Below are 18,249 nucleotides of genomic sequence, written 5' to 3' on the forward strand. Positions count from 1 at the left end.
TTCAGTGGAAGCTAGAAAAGAGGTTTCTGTACCTGTAGTGGTCTGTACAGAGCATATTCATCTCTAAAAATTTGATCATGGTGACTGACACAATCCAGCCAGCGTCCATCTACCAGCGCTTGTCCTATTGCGATGGCTTGAGCTCTAAGGGCAGAATACAAGACAGACGAGTATTAAGAGTCTGGTTATAAATGTGTAAGGTTTACAGTACAGACTTTTACCCAAAAAAGTTTGACTAGACACCATGTAATTTAGCTCTCCTTTATTTTCCACTGTTCGAAAAAAGGTACTTTGAGACAATTTGGTGAGGCAGTGGATTGAATACATGACTAGAGCCAGGAATGCAAGTGTTCCCCACCTATACGCTTGGCTGTTGATTTTTGGAGCTGCTGAACACTCCCAACTCCTTGCTGTAGGTATTCAGCACCGCTGAAGACTCAGGCCCATGCTGTGTAGGCTTGAATCATCTCAACTCCTGCCCCTCTTAACTCATCAAGACAGAGATAATCCTTTACAAGCCCTCAGCACTGCAAGGCAAATGTGCAGTGCTATAGGGGATGGTACGTTGTTACACGGCAGACCCAGTTATCCCTAGATCCTGGGAACATGCAAGGACTACAAATATAGTTAGGGGGGATCCTGAACCCCACCCCCAGGCCAGCCAGCTATAGCAGCAAGGCTGTATTCATGCATCTAAGAAACACACCTACAATATCCACACAGCACAGCTGATCTGATCTTTTGGGTAGATGCTCTAGTGATAGTCTCCACTTTAAAATAATGTGACCTCCGTAAACAAAAGGCATGGCTTAATTCAATCAACATTAGGAATCCTTTAAGAACGAGCTGATCAGCAATTATGAAACAAAGCACAGTGTTCCAAAAACAGTGACATTCTTAACTATAGTGTAGTGCCAGTTTTAGTGATTACCATTCTCTCACTGTCTCCTCTGCCCATTTCAGTCTGCTATTCCCATTCTGCCCTCTCCCCACACGCCAACTACTTTTCCCTCTCACTGGGAAACTCCATTCCGTTGGGCTAGTCGTCTGCCCTAGCTTCCGATTCTACTTACCCCTTCATTAGGTTATGTGCCGTCAGAATTGGCAAATGAGTTAAAGACATTCTTTACCTTGTTCAGAGGAAAGGAAGAGGAAATGAGACTGATCTCCTCCTTCTCCTCTCCATCCACTGATACACACACACCAACACCTACAGTTGAGTGCAATGGAAGATGGGTTTAATTTAAGCATTTTTAAATATCAGGAATACCTTGTGGTAATGTGTCCATTTCTGATGAGCCAGTTGACTAGTTCCTTTCCCACAATGCAGTTGGGATGTGTCCGTAACCAATAGCGGTGGTCCTGAAACTCCATCCCACTATTGTGATGGCAAATTTTCTTCCACAAATCCTTCAACTGGACAGAGTCCTGTGTGAGAGATAAAGAGTCAGTTACAAAGTGTTTTAAAAAGACTAGCTCAAGCCTTTAAATTGGCTCCTAGATCAACAGCCTTCCACTAATGAGAGTAAAATCGAAGGTGTTATACACTGCTTATCTAGAAACAAATGCGTAACAGCTGCTATTTAAGTCCTTTCTTTTACAGCAAGCGATCCTATAAACTGAGAATGAGACAGCAGCCACAGACTAATACCAAAGATCAATTCAGAAAGAAGCAAGGGAAGAATTTTTGCAGTAATGTTTTATACATACACAGTGAGCTTTTGCATTGTTTGACTAAGTCATGCAAGTGCTTTCCTAGCACTGAATCTACCATGCTGAACTCCCTCTTCCAGCCCCCTGGAACTGGGGGCTATGTAGAACACCAAGGAACACTAATTCTTTTTTCAGGTAAAGCAATAAATGCTCTTCTCAGCATTCTATGCTGTTCACCTGAATGCTGCACTCAAGCCTGTTTCAGAGCTCTCTTTGGTCAACTAGTTAAGGAGATCCCTTTGAGAATGAGGCTATGTTGCCATTTTGTTCAAGTAACTTCTACCATCCCATTTCTATGAACGAATGCATCTCCACTTATTGTCTGTTGGACAACTGAGAGGCCAATCACACCACCTCATCCCTACCTCCAATCTTCTTGACCCCATTCTGAATCCTTAAGGTTCATGCCTCCATCCATTTTGATGCAAATGCTCCTTTCCCAGTACTTCCAGCTCCATAAGAGTAAGCACAGCTGGGAAATCAAAGCTAGTTTTCTGCATGGTAAGACACCCCTAGGGCCTCACTTTACAGTTAACATAACCAAGGGCCCAGAACATCCATGAACAGAATTTCCACACACCTCACGATTCAGGTTCTCGCCACAGATTTCTGGTGCTAGACAACTCTGAATCACAGGATCTGATGTACTGGCTAGTTACACTACAACTTTGAATCATGTGGTCATAAAACCTCCTGACACTAGCATGGCTGTAGCCTAGCTAACATTTACATTGGTCCTGGCTATGTCTCTGCAGCCAGAACAGCTCTCTGGCACCAACACACCCAGATAGTGCACTTATCCTTGTGGATGATGTTCCAGTCATTTGAAGTGACGTACACCACAAGAAAAGTTCTGCAGATGTTGAACCAACCCAAAGAGGAAGAGAGGGGAGAATTGGGATTGTTTCTTTTGTTGCTACTACATGATGCATAAAGTTAGCCTGAAGAACTGTAAGGTTCTTTTTACCCCCCAGAAGACTATGTAAACATACAGAACCAATAGAGTTGATATTAATCATCATGAAAACAGAGAGGAAGTGATTTTCATTTAGACTTCAAGTGTTTTTATTTTTAACCTCTGTTTAGGACTGTTTTTAGGGTTTTGTGCTAAAAAACCCTTCAAATAAAGGGTTAAAAAATGCTCACAAGACATACTGATATTTTCAAGAACACACACACACACACACACACACGCAAAAAAGCCAGGACTCCACCACATGCCTCTTCATACACAACAAACAAATCCAGTTCCTCACCCCTTTGAAAATTCAAGTAACTGAATGATTTATCAAATCTGATCAGCATTCCTCTCCTCTCACCCTTTTGCTGAGATGACAAGTTTGCCAGGAAAGTTCAGTTTCTTTAGGATCTCCCCTCCTCCAAAAAAACCCAAAAAACCGAAGTCTATGATTTTAACCCAGTCTTGTGTGCAAGTTTACTATATCTACCCCCAGCAATTTCTACCCCCCGCCCCTCATTGGCTTCATCTTTCAGGAACCTGGTCCCACTGATTGGTTGACTCCAGTTCTATGCACCCCATGCTAGCCTCTCCAGTGCACTGCATGTTCTTGGGTCATCAGCTACAAAGCACTTCACTCCTGCCAAGGCGGGAATATATAAAATTTGATCCAATAGCAATTCAGTCATCTTAATATTGCCTTGTGTTTTAGGCTGAAATCAAGTGGCAGAACACAGTTTAACACTTTAAACTCTAGGATTTTAGCTTGCAGATTATGGAAGCGTGCACGGATTTCATTCAGAATTCTAGTGCTCCTGCACCTTGTCACAAACTCCCCCTTCTCAAGCAAAGGCCATAACCTTTTTATCATAGTACAGTCAACTCAATGCACCACATAAAAGAGTATTGTGACCTGATAAGGACTCAGGACAGTTCCTGTATAGCAATAAGCAATTATGACATCCTAAATTATTGCATAAAAAGCAACAATTCTAAAAATCAGATATAAAGGGAAGTGAAGACAGACTATTTTGTCCCAAGCTGTATTTGCAATGTTTAAGCTGTTAGTTTAGGATATTATTCAGTCTGGAGGACAGAGACACTGTCCCTCTACTCTCCCCAATACTCCTCTGCAGAGCATGTCTGCTACAGCATTCTCCTTCCTCAGAAGGAAGAAATTGTCCCATTACCAAGCTTGCTTCAACGTGGAAGCTCTACAATAAAAAGGTGAGCCACCACCAATCATCAAATTCTGCCCTTACATGTGCAATCCACAGGGAGACAGGGCTAGTACAAGATTTGACCTTGTTGGTTTTGAATGGGAATAAAAGTCCAGAAAGATTCAGCACTAATTATGCAGTTTGGACAGTTTTAAATGAAACATCTCCCCCCTTCCATCATTTTGACTGACTTTATTTTATTAACATTAGGTATGTCAACCGGGGCTGGAGTGTTTCTTTTAGTTTTATGTAGTATTTCTCACAACGCACACATATCAGAATGTTTTATAACAGGATTACTCCAGAGTGCTGTGCTACTGATGTTGATTATACTGGTCTACAATTTTTGAGAAGTCATCTGCTTCAGAGATAAAATGTGCTATTTATTATGTATTTTGATGTGCTGAATTCAAATATGACAAAACAACTGATTGGCTACTGTTTCTAAGATATTTAAGTTTTTACATTTTATGTCTATGTATATTGTGTAGATAGTAGAGTTTTAATCATAAATTGTAAATCTAAGTCTTTTCATGTGTTTATGGTTGCTTTACATGATAATATTTCACCTGTCCTGTTTATGTAACACTTTAAAAATCAGCAAAAGGGTTATATAAACAAAAATTTATTATGAAACAAAAGGCAAAAAACTATTATGTACATAGTTTAGTCCTAGTCAGTGTCTACTAAGCACTTCTTGGCTTGTCTCTTGTATTCATTAAATGGAGCATCTCTTGTCACTGTCCAGCAATAATCTGCAAGCATTGATTGGCTCCATTTGCCCTGATAGCCTGCCAGGAGATTCCACTGCTGTAGTCTGGAGCCCAACAGCTCTGCCTTACTCTTGAGTAGTTCCAAATCCCTGACAAGGTCATTTAGTTCACCTTGTGTTATGAGGTGTGGTTCAGAGGAGGAGGATGGGAGAAAAATGTGGGTCCTGTGACATTGATGGGTCAGGACCAGAAGTTTCATCCTCTTCCTCATCTGACTCAAGTGAGAATGATTCTCGTGCATCAGGAACCAGCAGTCCTTCTCCGTGGGGTACTGGGCGTATAGCTGATGGAATGTTTGGATAATACATAGTCCACTTTTTTCTTCTTTGACACACCTTTCCCAACTGGAGGCACCATGCAGAAGTAACACTTGCTGGTATGATCTCTTGGCTCTCTCCAAATCCTTGGCACTGCAAAAGGCATAGATCTCCTTTTCCTGTTCAACCACTGGCGAAGATTTGTTGCACAAATGTTGCAACATATGTGTGGAGCCCACCTCTTGTCCTGATCTCCAATTTTGCAGCCAAAGTAAAGGTGATAGGCTCTCTTAACCATAGTGGTTATACTGCGCTTTTGTGATGCAGAAGTCACTTCACTACAAACCTAGCAGAAGTTATCTGCACTGTTCCCACAAGTATGAGGCATCTCTGCTCACTTTGGCTAAACAGAAATGTGTCCCTTTGCAAAACCAAACACTGACGAATAAGAGAGCATGACACTGCATGATTTCTAGAGCTGATATAGGGCAATTTGTTCAGCAGAGAGATGTAAGCTTCGTTATGATTGCATATCCACGACTTCTAGGAATAACATGACGCAATTCATGTCATGTATGATGCAATACCAGCTTCAGATTGCATCATTCATTGTTTTGCCTAAAGAGCAAGTACTGTCCAAACCCAGTCATAGATTTATTCATAGATCCAGTCAAAGATGTATTTTAGTCATTTCTGGTTTAAATTGAGATCCCTTCCCTTTATAACTCCCTTATCCTCCACCATTCCCAAATCCAGGGTCGTATATACTGACCCAATAGCATATCTTGAAAACTAGAGCCAATCAACAATTTCAAGCATCATTTTCGTTCTCAGTGACTCAGAATTAGTAAAGTTGGACTACATTTATTTCAGAAGCATTTTGGCTGTAGAGCAGTGTTACCTTTCTGAAATAAATACATTAGTGCTACTTCCTATGAGAAAAGTTACATTAACTCTGCAAGCAAAGCAGATGGGGAGAAGGACAAATTTCAAACCTTCTAACATTAGCTGTGGTCTCTATAATTTATTCAAACGACTAGAGAACTATTTTACAGTAAAACAGCTATTTACAATTAGAACTTGCTAACCCATAAAGAAAAAAAACTAAAGGATCATAAAAGAAAAAAAAAGAGCCACAAGATGTACCGCAAGGAAAGCATTAGAAAGACAGACACACGTAACACATCGCTTCACAATGGAAGACGACAAAAATCTAGTTTGTACCAGAAGAATTTTGCGCTCGTCCTCATTGGTCTCTGCTTTCAAATATGTGCGATTAGGCTGGGGACTAACGGATGTCTCGTATGCAGGCACCATGGGTGAAGCAGATCGATCCAGTGACAGGTTAGTAATGCTAGCCGATCTGGAGAGAGAAAGAGAAACAATGCTTATAGTCTGCAAACCCCTCATAAACAAAACTTTATCAGAACAGGCTATGACCTTACAACATGCTTCAAGAATCTTTAAGCAATGTGCTAGCACACACTAGCTTTCCAAACCAGCACTTAAAGGGTCATTCTCCACCTCTCCCAAATTAAGATGGCTGCAATACAGCGAACATTACAATGATGTTATGCTGAAAGAGATTCCATGGAATCTCTATATTATAAAATAAGTTACCAGGCAAAATAGTTCATATCGAACAGCTTCACATCAGAAGGAATCTTTGAGCCAAGTGTTTTTTTCCTCCCCATAACAATACGGGGGGGAAGGAAGAGAAATCAACCTTGGACCCAACTGTTTCCAAACACTGGGTCAAGTCCCACGCTCCAGTGAATAGCATTGGCCAAACCGGACAGTCTCTACGCAAAGGAATAAATGGACACAAATCAGACGTTTAGTATTCTAACATTCAAAAACCAGTCGGAGAACACGTCAAGCTCCCTGGACACTCAATTACAGATCTAAAAGTCGCAATTCTTCAACAAAAAAACTTCAAAAACAGACTCCAACAAGAAAATGCAGAACTGGAATTAAATTGCAAACTAGACACCATTAAATTAGGCTTGAATGAAGACTAGGAGTGGATGGGTCATTACACAAAGTAAAAACTATTTCCCCATGCTAATTTTTCCCCTACTGTTACTCATACTTTTTCAGCTGCTTGAAATGGGCCATCCTGATTATCACTACAAAAGTTCTCTCTCTCTCTCTCGCTGATAATAGCCCACCTTAATTGATCAGTCTCGTTAGAGTTGGTATGGCAACACATTTTTTCACGTTCACACCCCTTCCTACTGTACTTTCCACTGTATGCATCTGATGAAGTGGGTTTTAGCCCATGAAAGCTTATGCTCAAATAAATTTGTTAGTCTCTAAGGTGCCACAAGGACTCCTCCTTCTTTTTACAAAATGGCAATACATTTGCTTTTTGTAGCTACATAACAGACCCTCTTCTCCAACATCCCACAGCTTTGGGAAGCCTCTTAGAGTAACCCAGAGTATATTTTATCTTCTTTTCCCTATCTACCTCACAGTAATGCATTTTGAAATGAAAGTTCTCTATGGGGACAATACCCAACATAGGCTAGTTTTAAAAAAGTGATTTGAAACAGGTTCCTGGCAGGGTTTTGGTTTGTTTTTTGGGAGGGGTAAGAACTGTGCAACTTGTGCAGCTGTCCTCTCTTTTAGGTATTGCCATCTTTTAGTGCATTAAGTTTTTTCCAGGAATAAACTATGGATTATAGGACAGATAGTGAACAAATTCAGGCTGGAAACAAGCTTAATTTTAAGAGAGCTGGACCACTTTATAAGTGGGACTTGTAGGGATGCTTCTGACAGTGTGGGGCAGGGCTTCACAGCTCTGAGGAGTCCCATCTGGTTCGCGTTAGATATCCTCAAACTCTCATGCTTCAGGTCACCTGCAGAGGTCAGGAAGGAATTATCTCCCTTCCCCCTCCCCAGTGTATTCTGGGGTTTCTTGGTCTCCATCTGAAACAGAGATACCACGGCTGGAGATAGTAAACTAGATAAGGTGGGCCAGTGCTCTGAGCCAAGCTTCCTCTCAGGTGCTTGGCTGGCTGGCTTTTGCTCACATGCTCAGGCTCTAACTAATTGTCATATATGGGGCCGCGGAGGAATTTTTGCTCAAGTTAGATTGGCAGAAACTTCTCTGCAGCATGGGGTGATGCTGAGGATGATCCCATTTAAATCAATTCCCTGCCATTTCAGGGGCCTCTGGTATTGGTGTATCGCAGGGCCTCCTATTCTCTGCCTATGGCACACAATAGTCTAGTCTCCTGAAGGCTGTAATACCTTGGTCTAATTTTAGTTGTTGGGTTTTGTGTGCAGTGCTGTTGGTGACCTGTGAGACAGAGGTCAGAATAGATGATCTCACAGTCCCTTCTGGCCTTACTCTAACGATTAGATAGCTAGGGAATGCAGACTACAGAAGTTAATGGAACGTGAAACTGTAAGAAAGTGGACACTGAAGTTATATTTTTAAAAAAAAAAGCAATAGAATGAAAAAGCAGTAGTCTTTCAATCAATACTACTGGTCTGTTGAAGTGTTTTAAACATAAAGCGGAAAAAAGTCTACATTAATAGGCTCAATTTAGGTAATGAGCGACTCAGGATCAAGAGAAGCCACGCTGGTATTTCAACAATTGACATTTAAGGACAATTAATGGCATTTTCCTGGCCAATATAAGCAATGTGTCACAGCGTACCTCTGACATACAACTATGGCTGTCATTGCTAATAGCCTTCAACTACTGCAGATGTTATGTTCCTAGTAACACAAGTTAACAGCATTTCAAGATTGATAATTTAGTTCAGTCCAGAAATTTATGTAATTTTAAAAAAATTCACATATCAGAAATGTTTTCCAGTACTAGTCAATTGTTTTACAAGAGCTAGTTTTACAAGAACTAGTTTAACTATGCCATCTAGCTGTAGAAGGCATAAATTGTTTTATTTATTTAGGTATATATAAAACCACACAAACATGATCAGCTAGCTAAACGGACATTCGTATCAAAACTTTGTCACCACTGATTACATTCAAAGCCTGATTGTATTTACCTGAATTGGTCTAGAAAGGACAGATCAAACAAAATAGGTTTGATCTAGTTAAAGCTTCGTTCTTCCAGGAGAAGGAATAGGAATGTGTAAGAAGCTCAAACCCTGGTGGTTTAGACTGTAATTGTGTGTTTGTTTTATAAGGATTCAAGTCACTTAGGGTACATCTGCATGGGGATAAAAGCCCCATGGCACAGCCACAACTGGCTTGCATCGGCTGACTCGGGCTTGGGGGGGCTGTAAAACTGCTGTGCAGATGTTTGGGCTTCAGTGGGGCCTAAGCCCTAGGACCCTTCGCCCTACCTAGCAATTTTTCAGCCCCACAGTCAGAGCCTGAGTCAGCTGCAGGTTTTTTATCCTGTGCAGGTATATCCAGAGATTCTTCTGTCCACACACGAATTTTAGGTGGCAGTTCTCTACCTTCTGGGATCTATTTCTTGCATTAAAATTCAATTACAGGCTAAAACCTATAGCATCACTTAAATTTTATCATTTAAAGTCTACATATCTAACCTGTGTTTTGTTACTAGTGCTTTGGTTTTTGTTGTTTTGGTTTTTTTCTAAAGTCACAGTCATAAAGCAGTTTTACCTTGTATATATAGTTTTCTTGAAAATCAGCATTTTCAATAGTTCTGATATTAAACATACAGGATAAAAAAGTCTTTCAAAGACAGACACTCGGTACATACATGACCTCCTTATAAGCATAGTATTTAAGTACCTCCCAGGTATTTCAAACAAAACAAAACAAAACCTCTTTCTTCTCAGTCTGCTGGAGTAAATATTGCCCTATTCATCCTCTCCCAACAGATTACTACTCAATTTGCCACAACTCACTGAACCATCTGCTCTCTGAAGCATCTGTAAGTACATGTAGCAAGATGAATGGAGAGATTTCTGGCTGTTCTTTCTGAATACATGATAGATGCAGTAGAGCCTTGCGGATAGCACACTGGACTGGGACTCAAGAGATCTGGGTTCTGTTCCCAGCTCTGCCACTGGGCTGTTGGGTAACCTTGAGCAAGTCATTTAACCACTATGCCTCAGTATCCCTATTTACTTTACTACATAGAGTAATTCAACTGATTTTAATAGGACCATTTGTGGGCATCCTAACTGTGGCAGACTTGGGCCCTCTAAGAACATCCTTTATAGTCTCTTGTATGACCCTCTTATTTTCAGTACTTTATACTTACCTTGACTGGCAAAGAAATCTATATCAAATAGCTAGTTAGAATGGTCATCCATATGCCAAAGGAGTTAGAAATGGAATTCAGTCAAGTCAGCAGTCAAACAACAACTATGGCAATTAGCTACATTTGCCTGTTCAATGCAATAGAGAATTAGGAGGTAAGTGCAAAAGGCAGCTTTAATACCCCTCAAAACAAAGCATGGCACTACTTTGCCTCGCACACTGATTATTAACTTGCTGTCATTGCTACTAAAAATGCCACAGTGCATTGCAGAGAGAATATGTATTTGATTAACATGTCAGGCATTTGAGGACCTACTACCATGTTTTCTGAAAGATGATTTAATATTTTTTTTAGGGAAATGACTGAGTGACTAATGAACTCTGGAAAGTTTAGAGATAGATATTCTAAGCAAAATCATAAATACCGAGGGGTTAGAGGGTGCATATCTACACAAGGATTTTATACCAGACTCTGATCAGTTCTGACTGTTAGAAAATAGTTTGGATCTACATAAACACAAAAAAAGTGAGATCTCCTCTGAGGGTCTGAAGTGGCAATCTCAAAGCCTGTACTCTGCTTTGGGGTCTCAGTTCATCCCCAACTGAGGTGGATGAGATATGGTAAGAATGACAGAGAGCAGAATATGGGTATTTTTGATGTGAAGTGGCTCTAAAGAAAAAACTGCCAAGGTGGGGGGGGCCCCCCATGAACAGACCCCTCCTCCCTCCAGTACAAAATGGACTACCATCAGAACAGAGTGAGAAACAACAAAACATTAAACAAGGCAAATAAACAAGCAAGGGCCACAGGGAGGAAGCACTGGCTCTTCGCAACTATTCCGCTAAGACTAAGGGCTTGTCTACATCAGAAAGTTGCAGCGCTGGTGAGGGAGTTACAGCGCTGCAACTTAGGAGGTGTACACATCTGCAGGGCACCACCAGCGCTGCAACTCCCTGTTTGCAGCGCTGGCCGTACTCCCGTTTTGTCTCGGGTGTAGAGGATCCAGCGCTGGTGATCCAGCGCTGGTAATCAAGTGTAGACACTTACCAGCGCTTTTCTTGACCTCCGTGGAATAAGCAGGTATCCCAGCATACCTGAGGAAGCCTCTGGTAATCAAACTGGTCTCCTTCCCCAGCTTGCTCTCGCGTTCCCCGAACCCCGAGCAAGCAGGTCTCCTTCCCTGAGGTTTGCAGGGTGGTTCGGGGAACGCGAGAGCAAACCGCGGCGAAGCTGGTCTCCTTTCCCGGTTTGCTCTCGCGTTCCCCGAACCCCCGAGCAAGCAGGTCTCCTTCCCTGCGGTTTGCTCTCGCGTTCCCCGAACCACCCTGCAAACCGCAGGGAAGGAGACCTGCTTGCTCGGGGGTTCGGGGAACGCGAGAGCAAACCGGGAAAGGAGACCAGCTTCGCCGCGGTTTGCTCTCGCGTTCCCCGAACCACCCTGCAAACCGCAGGGAAGGAGACCTGCTTGCTCGGGGGTTCGGGGAACGCGAGAGCAAACCGGGAAAGGAGACCAGCTTTGCCGCGGTTTGCTCTCGCGTTCCCCGAACAAGCAGGTCTCCTTCCCTGCGTTTTGCAGGGTGGTTCGGGGAACGCGAGAGCAAACCGCGGCGAAGCTGGTCTCCTTTCCCGGTTTGCTCTCGTTCCCCGAACCCCCCTTGAAGCCGCCCAACAGCGCTGCAGTGTGGCCACATCTAACACCACTTGCAGCGCTGGTTGCTGTAAGTGTGGCCACTCTGCAGCGCTGGCCCTATACAGCTGTACTAATACAGCTGTAACAACCAGCGCTGCAAAATTTTAGATGTAGACATGGCCTAAGCATTTAGGATACAACTTCCGCCCAGGAACACTTCCTCACTCTGAACAGAATACAGCTGCGTACCTACTCAATGGAAGCTGCTCGGTGCTTCTTACAGCTGAAATACAAAAATAATCAGGCCTCTAAGTGCCCGCCATTTAGTGCTTATTTTTGAAAGCCGTGGCAAGAGTATCATGACAGTCAACCCTCATGCACTAGGATATCTTTGGAAAGGTAAGAATATAGAAATGGCTTTTCTAGATCTTTGAATAGTATCTCTAACAAGTTGATTGTGGTTCTATAGCCTCTGCCAACAATATTCCCTAGGTACACCAAATTTTTTGTTAAGTCATTTTAAAAATATTTTACTCGTCACTTACACATTGATTCCTCCCATTAAAGGACTAGGTCTTGTGTAAGACTGAGATCAAGTTGGTATGATCAGAAAAAAAATATATATATATATATGGGGGGGGGAATGACGAGCAGTTTGTTGGGTGGAGGGGTTTGCTATCAAACCCACTGAATGAACCATTGTCCTCAAAGATTTAAATGTCTATTATAAGAAGTGGCCTGTAACATTATTCAGAGATTTTAGGTTCAGTACTGACTTGTAACTTCATAGGGCTTTTAGTGCACATAAAACAGTTAACCAGCCATCCAAGATCAGTCCCAAAAGCTTCCCACAACATGCCCTCCCCAACACTTAAAAAATTAATTCCATAACTATTCCACTTAGTTTGCTGTACGCTGGAGTTTTAATGAGATCCAGTAAGAGCGAGTCCCCTCCAATACCCATCCCAATACTGGTTTTGCTGCACTTTATCTCCCGGATAGTTACTGCAAATTTTGTCATCTGGGATTTTTAGTCCCTTTACTTCCTGCAGCAGTGACAGAATAGCCTTCTTAAAGGAATGATGAAGTTTGTTTGTTTAGCTGGAGATGCCCACACAGTGCTTTTAACACGTTAAAAGCTAAGCACTATAAGAATTCATAGTCTGCCAAAAGAAAGCATTCAGCCTCTGTTGCATGACCCAAAGCTACAGATACTCCAAGCTACAGATGCCAAGAGAGTCTCATTGGCTGGGACACTGACTGCCAAAATTTTCAAGATTCAGAGACAGGGTGGCTTTGCATCATCACTCTGTAAATGTTCCCTAAGTGAACATTTAAGGACAGATACTAAGGTCGGAGAGCCATTCCAAAAAAGTTACTAATAACTGTTAGACTGAACAGCTGCAAAGTGGGACAGCCAGGCACTGCTCAGGACACGCCTACTCCACATAAGTAGCCAGCCAGTCCGAGCCTTCTGGGAACAGTGACACCTTCTCCAGCAGGAAACTGGGAGTAGAGGAGAGTAGCTCTATGGCCCTAGCTTCTCCATGTTTTTACAGTCATTCAGCATTGAGTTTTAACTCTGGACTTCCTGCTCTGTTTGCCGATCATTCCTAGATTGTTGGTGCTAACACACTTAAAGGTGATAAAGAGGGAAGGAGGGTGAGAAACCTATAGCGAGCTCCTCAACCCCACTTCCCTCCACTGTTCCTTTGTTTTGAAGGCTCAGTGGAGCTCAAAAGAGGAAGAACTGAACTACCGAGACGAGCTACTAAAGCAGAAACTTAATCGCCTTATAAATCAGGCAGGCCCTCCACTTCCCCCTGCCCACCTCCATTATTTTAACTTGTTCTGCCCGTGTCTCCTTAGATATCCTTGAAGAGCTAATAGAGACCACGCTCTGCATGTGTAATACTGAGTACATTGGTGACACCTAGTCATCTTTCTAGAGGACAATACCAACTCTCCGAAACTTCTTTAACAATATTAAGACTCACATTATCTTTTCCTAGCTATCAAGTTCTCTCCTTGCGTTTGTGTCCTAGATCTGGCAGTTACAGCTGGAAGCTCTTTGGGGTAGGAACCAGTTATTATGTAGCACCAAACTTACAGTATCAAAAAACTACTAAATTCTAGCAAGGGATTCCCCATCAGAAAGCTCATCTAGACAAAAACTTCAGGGGAAAAAAATGCAGCTGATTATTAAGTTTTTACATTTATTAAAATGTACGTTGGCACCTGGAAGTTTAACTAGTCTTATACAAGATTAGGTGTGGGAATAGTGAAGTGAGAAAAGGAACCAGTTCAGCCAGCAGCAGATGTAAGAAAAAAAATTCCTACAGATTTGCTACATGAGCCAACACCTCAAACAAGCAAACTGAAATCCAGGGAATAGTCTATGCTCAGTTCACTCAAAAACAACCTGAACAGAATTTGCTTACAGAGTTCCAAAAGCACACACAGAATGAACACAGCTGTTGAGGTCAGGAGAGATTTCTCCAATTGAATCTGCCAGGGGAACTCAATGCAGAAGTTAGTGACCCAAATGGAATTCAGCCAGGACAACTGGGCTAACATGGTTTCTCTTACAAGAGGTGCTAATGAATAAAGGGGACATGCATCTAGATGCTACTAACTGAACTGAACTGACAGCCTTGGTTTTAGCAGCCTAGTGACACAGGCGAAGTGAACCAATCAATTCAGTACAGCATCTCCTGCCCTTGTTACCATAATTCTTCCTTCTGTTCCCTCTCAACCTCCCCATACAAGTGCTAATTTTTCCACCTTTCTACTTACACCATTTCTCTTGCTCTCAAAAGCTTTCAATTCCCTCTCCCCTTTTCCCAATCATGGCCTTTAGGACATAACCACAGTCTTCTCCCCTAGCCTCTCTTCTTGTCTCTCACTAACCTGCTTCCATGCTCTCTTTTCATTCTGTTCCAATGGAGCAGCCAATCCAGTTTTCATGGTACCATCAAAACAGCCACACTACTGAACTAGAGTAACAGTCCAATCTTACTGTATTCCTGGTCCTTGTTCTCCCCAACCTTATTATTAGTCTTGCTTGTTTAGTCACATGTAGCCTGCAAGCTCCTCAGGGCTGGAAGCATCTTTAGCTGTGCATTAGAATACTTAAATACATTTGGCATTGTATAATTACTGAAAGCAAAGACATCTGGGTTCTTTCAAGGACCACAAGCGAACAGGATTTTAACCTCACATCTCAACCAACAGACTATACCTTTAATAGCACAGTGGTCCTCATTACCTCAGGACACAAGTTCAGAACTGATCAAGAGAAGGTTTTACCAAATCATATTTATTTCATATTCATGATGCATGGTATTGTGGTTAGGAAGAGATCTTTTCTCTCTCTGTCACACACACACACACACACACACCCGTAATTTACCTATTTCGAGCAGGAGACTTCCCTGGATCCTCCTGTACAGACACAAGGCGTGTTGACAGCGTGGTAGTTGAAGAATCTGGGTGAATCAGACTGCAAAGAATAGAGCTCCGTTAAGACAACCACCATCACAAAGAAGTACTAAAAACAGTCCCAGTAAAAACCAACACTATTTGGGATAACATGATTTGCACACTTGAGAAGTTAAAAAGCAGCCAGAGCACAGGGGAAAGATCCTTCATAACATCAGCCCAAAGACAGCTGTACAAAAGACTGGTATGGTGCTCTCATTTTAGACTCCACTGCCAGTGTTTCAAAATGCTCAAATCCTCACCTATTCTTCATCCTCATCCTCGCCCCCACTACCCTGCCTCTCTAACTCACCTCCCTCCCACTTGGTAGTACTAGTGCCTGATACTCCTTGTCCTTCCTCCTTCACAACATTCCCCCACTCCCCAAGAAATGAATTACCTTAAAAGCAGCAAAGAATCCTTATAGACTAACAGACGTTTTGGAGCATGAGCTTTCGTGGGTGAGGTGCCACAGGATTCTTTTCTGCTTTTACAGATCCAGACTAACACGGCTACCTCTCTGATATTTAAGGTAATTAAGTATCTAAAGCCCATCCACGGAGCTACTGATAGAGAACACAGCTACCACCATAACACATGCACAAGCCTCAGTAACTCTCTCTTATCCACAGAACCTTTGTCCTTCTTTCCTTGCCTTTATCCGTCTTGCTCTACTACTTCAATTAGCAGCTGTTCAGCACAAGGGCAGCATCTTTTTCCATTCAGCACCTTAGCATGCTCTTGGGTGCTCTGAATAAATATTGCAGCCCTGCCCCATAAAGGTTTTTCTGGCTGCTCGAAAGAGAGTTTATATAGTTTGGAGAGAAGACATATTTCTCCTCAAATTCAGTAGACTTGAGTTCTTGTTACCCTGGGAAGACTGAGCTGCAGCTTCTTCTCAATATTCTTTTTAAACAGCCTACACCTAGCATGAAGTATCTCATGACTTACAAACATGAATTAAGTTCTGCTTTAATTGCAAAGCTGAGTTTAGTTTGCCAAGTTTCTATTGCAGTACTGTTCAGCTCACTTAAGACTTTCAGCATGTACTCCCCTACTAATGAATTTTAAGCCTAATCTGGTGGGAGGAGGAGAAACAAAAACAAGCCAGCTTCTTCCAAAAACCATTACATCATGCTCATTTAGCCAGTTTCCCTACAACACTGATAATTATGACATCTCCAGAGATACCAGTCTTTCAAGACTCAGAAGAACTTTTCCTCCAAGGCTGTATTAAGACTGCCAAGAATAAAGATGCAAATGCTTTCCACACACCATTATCCTACTTGAGAATTGTTGCACTCCCATGCTAAAGACAGCATGGGAGCGGAAAAAAGCTATAAAGACAGATCAGAAGGTCTCATGATTTACAATATTTTGCAGCATTCTCATATACCTGAAAAGCAACAGATGCCTTCGTGAGCATGCCATAGAACTCGCTGTTCTACAGTTGAGATTCCTTGGACAGCACTTCTATCAGACACTTTAAAAATACTAGTTTGTTTTTAATAAAATGCTGAGACCTACACTGTATGTACTTAGTAAAGGAATTTAGTTAGTGTTCCCAGATTCAAGGTTAGAGATAGTTTATAAACTAATATTCGATGCAGGCAGTTTGCTAACTATCTTACCATTTAAGAAATGATCCAAGACACAGAATCATTCACCTTGACAGAATCTCTTTGCCACTAGATCTTTATTTAGACCTTAAGACAGCTTATACAGAGTACCTTCATTCTAGCTGTTAGCACGCACTGAAGGGAAGTTGAAGTGGAAATCAGCATTCTCTGAAGACAGCCATTTTCTGAGTTCTCTTTTATTGCCAATAGAGCATTAACCACTAGCATACATAGAAAAAAATCCAACTCTTGCCCCTAGAGAAGTTACACACTGCCACTTATAGTCCTCTTCTTTTAATATAATCATGCTTGCTTTGTAACTAGAACACTCCAGTTTTATCCTGACCCTGCAGTCCTGGAACATATTTGGGTTCTTCTCACACTAATCAAGATCAGTGAGAGTAAACATCATGTTGTGGCTTAAATGCTGTCCAAGACCAGACTGTTTCTCTTTCCTTTCCTCTTAGTAATTTTCTATCTAAGACCACTAGGGAGAGCTTTGGCTCTTATGACAGAGATAAAAGAACCCCTCAAGTTGTCCCTGCAGCCTCATACCAGGCATTTGACTCTTTCTGCAGACAGTTCCTGTCTGCTAATTTCATCAGTATCAGCCCAGAGAGCATTTTTGGAGTCTACCATTCCTAATTCTGACAGTCAGCAAGCTAATACTTTATTGAACTGAAGCCTGACTCCCCAGGGGCGGAACAAAAACAGAGATACCTTCCATCTCTATGAAGCCACAAGCCTACACACTGTTACAGTGAATGCTCCTATTCACATTACCAGCTTTCAGCTCCAGTCTGGTTTTAAAGGGTTTATTATTCCAAATGGCAACAGCCTCACTAAGAATGTGGCCAGTAATTCCTCTGGGAATTGCCCATCTCTTCTCTCCATTGAAGGAGAAAGTTAGAACCAAGCGCAGGGTTCAGGTCTTTTATACAAGATAAGCCTCAATTATCAGAGGCAAACTAACAGCCTGAGCCTACATAGGTGAGGTAATATCTTGTAGTGGTCCAACTTCTTCGCCTAAAAACAGATGACAATCTGGTAGCCGTGGCTGAGATTCTGACCCCTAACCAAAGTAATATGAAACCATTTCATACCTTTGCCAAGTAAGATCCTCCTCCAAAAAGATATTTCGGCTAGCTTTTCTACTCCCAACAGGTGTGCGTGGCTCCCCAGGTTCCAGTACAGATACACAACAGGTAGAATCAGAGAGCGCATTTAAGTCTTCTCCAATGGAGTTACTGTCTGTGGAGTGTGCGTAACTTAAAGCTATTTTGCGGCAGTAAGTGCAAGCTCGGAGATCCCCTGCAGAAAAAGGAAGCAAGAGGAGTGTAAGCCAGTGTACAGGAGAAGTGCCCTACTTGGGAGAGTCTCATG

The 18,249-nt window shown here is 42.1% G+C and overlaps 1 protein-coding gene across 1 annotated transcript in view; it reads right to left on the reverse strand.

Moving 5' to 3' along the window:
- The window catches only part of PIKFYVE (phosphoinositide kinase, FYVE-type zinc finger containing), a 97,594-nt gene that overhangs the window by 63,651 nt on the left and 15,694 nt on the right, over window positions 1-18,249 (reverse strand). Inside the window, 5 exon segments of the mRNA XM_030579913.1 lie at window positions 33-144; window positions 1,271-1,428; window positions 6,146-6,284; window positions 15,180-15,269; window positions 17,970-18,177. Coding sequence (XP_030435773.1) covers window positions 33-144; window positions 1,271-1,428; window positions 6,146-6,284; window positions 15,180-15,269; window positions 17,970-18,177 — 707 coding nt within the window.

Source organism: Gopherus evgoodei, chromosome 11 (assembly GCF_007399415.2).
Source record: "Gopherus evgoodei ecotype Sinaloan lineage chromosome 11, rGopEvg1_v1.p, whole genome shotgun sequence".
Lineage (NCBI taxonomy): Eukaryota > Metazoa > Chordata > Testudines > Testudinidae > Gopherus > Gopherus evgoodei.